The sequence below is a fragment of the Dermacentor variabilis genome, chromosome 9 (assembly GCF_050947875.1).
Source record: "Dermacentor variabilis isolate Ectoservices chromosome 9, ASM5094787v1, whole genome shotgun sequence".
Lineage (NCBI taxonomy): Eukaryota > Metazoa > Arthropoda > Arachnida > Ixodida > Ixodidae > Dermacentor > Dermacentor variabilis.
This window is the reverse complement of record NC_134576.1, coordinates 87,766,830-87,775,305: the sequence shown is the minus strand read 5'-3', so window position 1 is coordinate 87,775,305 and position 8,476 is coordinate 87,766,830. Positions and strand designations below refer to the sequence as shown.

Below are 8,476 nucleotides of genomic sequence, written 5' to 3'. Positions count from 1 at the left end.
TAGTTCCACAGTGCCCTACTCTTCATAATCGCTGCACTTCTGTTACCATTAGTCGTTAGATATTTTTCGTTCTCTGTCAGATACTCAATGTCATTATTTATCCACACCCCAAGGTACTTGTATTTATCGACTATCTCCAGCGTGGCCTCCTATATCTTATGCTCGCCGCAAATGTTATCATTAAAAATCATGACTGCTAGCTGATCTTTCTTTGCTAAACTTCAAGCCTAATCTGTCTCCTTCTGTACCACATATGTCCATCGATCCCTGCAGATCTTCTGCATTGTCAGCCATTAATACGATATCATCCGCGTACATCAGTCCTGGTAATGACTGTTCAATCAATTTTCCTTGTTTGAACAATGATAGGTTGAAGCCGAGTCCACTTTGCTGTATTTTGGCCTCTAAATCTTGTAGGTACAGCATAAACATCAGAGGTGACAATGCGCACCCCTGCCTAAGCCCCCGCCGAATCATTACAGGCTCCGAAACCTGCTTTTCCCATTGTATAATCACCCGGTTACATTTATAGATATCTTTTAAGAAATTGGTTACTCCATCTTGCACTCCTAAAGTTTCCAGAATGCCCCACAAGCCCTCTTGAAGTACACTGTCATAGGCTCCCTTGATATCCAAAAAAGCCAGCCATAGGGGTCTGTGTTCCTTTTCAGCTATTTCATTGCACTGTGTTAGTGAGAATAGATTGTCTTCTAGCCTCCTATGCTTCCGGAACCCATTTTGTAGCTCTCCAAGTACCCCCTCGTTCTCTACCCATGCCTGCAGTCTGTCCTTTATAATCTGCATAACCACCCTGTAAACCACTGACGTCACTGTTATAGGCCGGTAGTTATTTATGTCAGCTTTGTCCCCCTTTCTCTTATATATAATTCTCATCCTACTTAGCCTCCATTCGTCAGGTACTTTACCAACCACTAGCATTTTGCTCACCAGCTCCCTCAATGATTTCTTAGATTTCGGGCCCAATTTCTTTATTAACATAATTGGAATACCGTCGGGGCCTGCCGATGTGCTACTTGGTACCCTCTTCTCGGCCCTTTCCCACTCTTTGTCCAAGAGAAAGCAGTGGGTTGACCGGGCTATCCTTCTCCGACATACTGCCTGTACCATTTCTCTGTTCTGTAAATTTTTCCCTCATCATGATTCCTATATGCTCCATTGCCTCTTCTCCTTCTAACCGAGTACCTTGAGCTGTTACTATATACCTCTGCTCTAGGCTTGTCCTATCACCCAAGGAGTTCAGATGTTGCCAGAATTTCCTAGCTGCCTGTTTATCTTTTTTATTGCTTATTTTTGACAGCCATGGGACCCTTTCGTCTTGATTTTCTCGTTGATCAAATAGGATGCTTCCCTTCTGCATTTTATGTAGTTTACCCATTTCCTCTCTACTTCTGCTTCAGATTCTCCCTTACTTTTGGAATACCTGTGTTCCCTGGAGGCTTCCTGACGTTTCTTTATGGCCTTCTTAACCTCTTCATCCCACCAGCTCTTGAGTTTTCGTATCCCTTGCCTTGTTTTTCTGACTCGCGCCTTACCTAGCTCACGCTCAAATAGTCTCTATAACTTTGGGTAAGTCCAATCAGTTTCAGTACCCTCTGATATTTCCTCTTCAATTTGTTTGACCGCTATTTCCACTTGGTCTTCCGAGTAAAAAATCACATCTGGCATTTCCTCACGTGTCGTTCCTGCTTTAGTTTCCCTCTTAAAACTCAACTTGATACGTTTGTGGTCGCTACCTATACTTCTGGAGCCCTGTTCATCTATAATCATGACTTTTAATCTATCGTACATCCTATGTGACATTAACGCGTAATCTATTGTCGATTGTCGCCCCCCTACCTCCCATGTTATGATCCCGTCGCACTTTTCAGTAGAGTTACAGACAACTAAGTTAAGCCTCTCACACATATTCAGCAGCATGTTACCTGTGGAGTCTGTGTACCCATCCATATCTTTAACATGTGCATTCATGTCTCCTAATACAATTACCTCACATCCTTTTCCTAGCTCATTGATGTCCGCTGCTAAACATTCCAACATTTTTTGTTTTCGTCTTTAACATTTGATCCTGTCCAAAGGCATACAAAGCCTAGAAGTGTTTTCGCCCCTGCTACTTTTCCTTTTAGCCATAAAGGCTCCTTGCATTCCTGTTTGACCCTTTGCCAACTTGTATTTTTATGAGTGAGTGCTCCAATTCCCCCGCTCTTTCTGCTACCCTGCACTCTGTTGCAGTATTCCCATGCATAATCAGGGTTACAGGGCGGTTGTTCCATGTCCCTAAGATGTGTCTCTACAAACCCATAAACCATTAAGTTCTCCTGCCTTAGTTGTTCTTCGATTTCCTCCCATTTTAGCCTATTTCTGCCACCTTGCATGTTAATGAACCCTATGTCTGACTTAATTTGGCTCTTGCGCTTATTCCTGTCGCCTCTCCTACAGTACCGATGTTTGCGTGTTTGTGGCTCCTGCCTCGAATCGTCCACGCCTACACTGCTTCTTTCAGGGCTCTGGGTCCCCCTAAAAAAGCCGTTGCCTGGCGACCCATCCTGCCCCCTATCCTTTTACCAGTGGCACTACTGTAGTGAATGCCATCCTGCACAAAAGGCCGGAAGCCGGTTCCGTACACGTCCCTGTTGACCTCCATCACGCTGTACCCGAGTCGTCCGCTCAGACTCCTAATGACCCGATTGGCCTCAACCACCTTCCTTTCTACCTGGTAAGCCTGGCCCTGGACCTCTGGAAGAATGCATATGGTTACATGCACCCTCCCGGAGGCCTCTCTAAGCTTACTCAGCACAGTCTCAATGTGCCTCTCAAGGTTCTGGCAATGACCAAGCTGTTGCTCTCCGTGCTGTCCCCTACCACTTCCCGCGCCTTGGTCATTGCTTCCGCCAAGCCCTTGCCCGCTTGCACCTCCACCTGTACTTGCCCGTCCGCCTTCACTCTCGCCATCATGCCTTGTTTGGCCCTCCTCATGTTGGAGTCCCCTATCACCAGGACCCTTCTGCGTGTGAACCGTTCGCCTCCAGCCTGTGTCCCCTGCCCCTCCCTTCGCGCCTGCTGGCGCCCCTGTGGCTGCAGCATCGCCTCACTTGGGGCGCGTTGCGCAGCTTCACTATAGCTACGCCGATTCACCGGCAGCGAGCTGACGACCGCTTGCTCTGGCTCCCTGCCTCCCACTTCGCCTGTAGGGTCCACCCTACTTTCTAAGTTTCTGCCACCACTTTGATGTCCTGACCCAACATTCCCCGCTGCCCGCGTCTCAAGCGCGTCGAGCCGCCTTTCCAGTTTGGCGCTCCTTTCTTTCTCTTCCTCAAGCTCGGCCACGGTCCTTACTAACTGCGTGGCCTGGGCCGCCTCCACCTTGACGAAATTGTCAACTTTTGCCTGCAGTGCTACCCGCTTCTCCTGCTCCTCCCTCAGGTCTGCCTTAAGCTCTTTGAAATCGGGCGGCGGCGGCGTGCGCCACCTAGCTTTGAATGGTACTATATGCATGCATACCTATGTATTTACTCCTTTACCTTTAGTTGATATTATCCACCAATCAGATAGCTGACAACCGACTGGAATGCGCCACCCTGCGCCTGAAGCCGTGCCATGGCCGTGTAGATGCCGTCCTGCCGTCACGAGTGCACCGAAAGCTACGGATCGCATCAGCCAATGACGAACGAGAATCGGACGCACATTTTAGTGCTCTGAAAAAGGAGGAGAGCGCTCCTACTGTCCGCCGCTAATCCCACGACCACTGCTAGATCGTGGCGCTGTCACCCAGTCCTGGCTAGAGTCACGGGAAAATGTCGCTACCTTGAATATTATAGAGGGACCTTGGGTAGGGTCGAGTCGACGCGCCCCCACTCGACGAGCGCGGCAAACAGCCGTCAAGAATTCACACCATTGTTCCCTCGTCGGGCGCGCAGGCCGTAGGTGCGTGCCCGACGAGGGCATTAGTGGCGTGTTAGTGGCGTGTCTAATTTGAATCACGGCACCCCATGGCAATGCGATCTTGGAGATCACGCTCAGCAGATGCAGATATGCACAAATAGTGTGTGCAGACGGAGTGCAAAGATCAAATTCTTTTTTTTTAGTCTTTTTGAGAATGCAGACATGTGCATTTTTCATTTATTCAACACAAAAGGAGCAATTCTATTATTCAGAATGTTCTCATGATAATTAAATCGGCCAATAATTGTTGGCGCGCTTGGCTGCTTGTGATGCGGCTGCGTGATGACACTGCAAAGGAGACAGCAAGCAGTTTTATGTTATTGTTTGTGAAACGTGATTATAATTTCCCCGCTGCATGCACTGCAATAACATTTGACTCGCATGTTCACAGGAGCCTCATCTACAGATGGGCAATGTTTTATCAAGTTCGAAAAGTGTTTCAGTGCCGTTTGAAGTCTATACTGCAGTTAAACCACGATATCACGAACTTCAATATAAGAAAATTCTCAATATAACGAAGTATTTATCTCTTCATAACCGCTTGTCCATACAACACTATGTATGTAGAACTTCAATATAACGAAGCGCATTTCAATTCAATTTCAGTATAACAAAATTTGACTGCCACCACAAAGGAATGCCGAGATAATAAATAGAAACTCCCGCGGACGCAGACGGTCAAATGATTGAACTAAAGCGGCTCTTTGCAAATGCACCTCCCACGCCGCGCGACAAGAGTGACTGTCGAAGTGGATTTGCATCACCTTCCATATAAAATCCAAGTGTGATAAGATCCTATCGTGCCCCGCGCACTGTTTGCTTGAGAGAAAAAGCACGTGAGGGTGAGACAAGAAAGATGGTGGCTTCACGAGTGCAGCCTTCACGCGCAAGCAAAGCAAATGACGGGGAGGGGAGCGAGCTTGGCGATCAAGTGCGCGCGAGGGGGCGAGGCAGGGAAGGGGGCGGCGGAGTGGGGGTTAAGTTCGCGCGTGGCTCGATTTCTGGCGTGCGTTTTGGCCATGGCTGCGCATAGCTGTAAGCGTGGCGGAGCGCATACGCAGCCGCGTACCCTGCTTTAGCGGTAATCTGCCGCGTGTGCACATGGTGGACGTGGCACCATGTAAGCTGTCTTCCAGCGCGTTTAGTATTGGAGATTGCGTAACCTCGAGTTTCGGTGACCTGTTAGAGCAAGAGGCAGAGGAAGCGTTCACTCCGCGTTGCCGGCACTTTTCCTAATACAGTTGTCCCAGTGCTGGCGATGCTCAGCCACGGGGCGGAGCACACGCGAAAGCGTGGCTGGCTTCGCTTAAATTGTACTGCCGTTGTGAATGATATTGTCAAGTTACGTGGCATGAAACCGCATCATTTGTCACCGGCTCTAAAATTTATCAAAATGGTTTTCTTCAGATTTACTTTTTCCATTGCCTGATAATTCTGAAAATTCTCGGGCCCCTTTCAGTGCAAGAAAAATAGATTGGCGACTGTACTTGTATATGTAAAAGTTCGAATTTCAATACAACTTAATTTCAATATAACGAAGCTAATTATCGATTTTACATACTCTGCTCTATCGAGGCTTATGTGTATTTTGTTACATGCAGCATTATAAACAATCGGAAGTTACCCAGAATTACTTCAAGGTTTCTATTTCTTGTTGTTCTCTATAATGATATGAGGGGTAATATGCGTCTTGCCAGAGCAGAGTGATGCTCACAAGGCTCTACTTGGTTGCATGTCGCTGCTTTGGAGCTCTTGCCTTTTTTCTATTTGTTAGTTTCAGATGTGCAACTGAGTGATCTCTTTGTTTGCTTTATCATTCAGCTTAATAAGGGTACACTACAGTGCATACACATTGAAAAATATGTTAAGGCTTTGCAGAAAAGTCACCTTATTTGGGAGCAACTACTCATTCCCAAAGTCCTGTGCCAAAAGTGATAAGGGAAGGTGAAGATTTGAACAAAATTGTAAACAAACAAAACAAACAAGCCCTCAAAAAGCAGCATTGATGCATGAAAAATGTCTGACAACTTTTTAAAGCACTCTACCAACATGGCTTCTGCATACTTTTATCCTTCTGTGCAAATGTGGTAGTTAAATAATCTTACAGTTTGCACATATATTCTGTTGCAATGCTGATGCCAATATAATTGTATGTGTCATCCATAAACCTCCACTAGCTTCTGTTGTTAGCCCAGCTATTGCTGACAAGAACTGTATATTCGAACTCTGCAAGAGATAAAGACGGGGAAGAGTTTCTCGGTCAAACCAATCAGCCTATCGTGCTTCAATACTCCTCATTTTGGAATAACAAGCCAGCCCCCCAAGCCTTGCTTATGGATGAACAAGCCTTCAAAAGAGGTAGCATTTGCTGCGCTTCAGGTGTAGGGATGACATATTACAACTTGTACATGATTAGCTTGCATGCAGGCTGCGCTAATGCTGCAAAGAGACAGAAAAATGTGTAACCAAAGTTTTTATTTCCGTGTGATGTTTACACAGACCACATCCGGTAGACACTAACTGCTCCAGTGGAGATTTAAATCTTGGCCGAAGATATGCGCAGGAGAAGCCTACGAGTTTGATGGCTGGACATCAGTTTTATCTCCGTGCTTTCGCATGTGTGCAACCAAGTGGATCTGGCGCGTAAACTTCCTTGTGCAGATGTCGCAGCTGAACGGCCATTCCTCCGTGTGTATCTTTCTGTGCTTAGCCAGGTGGCACTTCCGAAGGAAGGCCTTGTTGCACACCGGGCACTTGTAACGCCGAATGTCCTTGTGCCTCTTCTTATGCCTCGTCAGCTCCACTTCGAAGACGAAAGCAGCATCGCACTGGTCGCACGCAAAGGGGGCACGTCGATCGTGGTTGCTCAGGTGATCTAACAGCTGCTGCCGCACGGGAAACCTGAGATGAAGATGAGGGTGTAAACTTGCAGCTATGTAGACACAACATGTAAGGCTTATGGTAGTTTAAAATGCCACTCAAGTCAAATACAATAAGCTTGGTGGACGTTGTGTATTCAATGCAAAAGTGAGCTGTTGGGCGAAGTGGTTCATGTATATATGCAAAGACAGCAAAAAGATGCAGGGTAAAATATTCTTGCTATTATTCTTGTGATCTCTTGTATTGCTAACATACTTGGTCATCCTGTTCATCCACTGTTAATTTATTCATTTACGTGTTGTTTGGAATTGAATAGCTACACCACTGCATAATGAATATGCACATGGCTCTTTTGACAAGCTATCATCCAAATAAGTTTCTTCTGCAAGAAAATAAAATAACATTGGCAATACCGAACTATTACACTATGCTAATTGAAACTCAAAATTATCAAATTTCTTTATTATGCATGGTTTGCTACAGTTAACCAATTATAAATGGGGCATCATTGTGACCGCAGTTGGAAGTGTATTTTAAAGTGGAGACTTCACACTTTCCTAAGTTTGCATACTTTTCTTGCTTAGATGTTTGAACATATTGCAGCAGTAACGTATCACTTAAGCTTGATACTACATTTGCCTGTGGCATCCCTTTTTCATCCAGCGTAGATATTTTAGGAAAAAATTGCTTAAATTTAGCTACATTGTAGTCACTTTAAGGACCACTCTGCCTTTTTGGAACCTTAGCGAATCGGTGACCTTTTTATTACAAATTTAGCCAGTAACCCATCCTGGTAAAATTTTAAAAATATAGATTCTGGGGTTTTATATGCCAAGACCATGGTATCATCATGAGGCCCACTGTAGTGGAAGACCACGGATTAATTGTGAGCACCTGGGGTTCTTTGAGGTGCATTCAATGTAAAGCACATGGGCACTTTTGCATTTCGCCGCAATCGAGATGCGGCCACCATGGCTGCGATTTGATCCTGCGGCCTTGGGTTTAGCAGCACAACCGTGGTAAAGTGCAGCTGCCTGTTCTTTGACGGGTATAACTGTTGTTTCATAGCTAAAATGTTTGTGCAATTGGTGCAAGACAGGGTGGCTGCTTAGATATGTTGATGAGGTTACATGTGTACCGCTCTTCATGATCAGAACCTTCCTACAACAAAGTTTAGCCTCAACTTGACAAAGTTGATGGGGACTAACAATTATTTCTGATAATAACAGAACTTTGTTAAACTGGAAACACTTGAAGCACTTACATGATGCATTATATTTGCTCATAAACAAAAGGGATGTAATTATCCCTGCATATGTAGTTATATTCTGCTGTGTGCATTTGGTGCTCCTTCATGAGAGAGGCCAATATATGAAAAAAGTACCGGCACATATTTTCAAGGGTGTCAACACAGTGCCACACACTTCTTACACTTAGCAGCTAGCAAGCATAGAGGTCAGAAAACACTTCAAAAACATTTTAATTTGATACTGAAGTAGGTCTGGAGGTGCCGTATCATTTACATTACCATGACATCATGACACACTGCAAAATTAGGAGATGCCGCATAGCAGTGAGGACAGGTATGGTGATGTTGCTCATAAATATATAACCAGGAGTGCTGCAGGCATTTCTA

The 8,476-nt window shown here is 45.5% G+C and overlaps 1 protein-coding gene across 1 annotated transcript in view; it reads right to left on the bottom strand.

Moving 5' to 3' along the window:
* Positions 1 to 6,420: 6,420 nt before the first annotated feature.
* The window catches only part of LOC142557075 (uncharacterized), a 28,541-nt gene continuing 26,485 nt past the window's right edge, over positions 6,421 to 8,476 (bottom strand). The window contains exon 6 of the mRNA XM_075668645.1: positions 6,421 to 6,861. Within this exon, the coding sequence (XP_075524760.1) occupies positions 6,531 to 6,861 (331 nt within the window). The 3' untranslated portion in view covers positions 6,421 to 6,530. The remainder of the gene's footprint in view (positions 6,862 to 8,476) is intronic.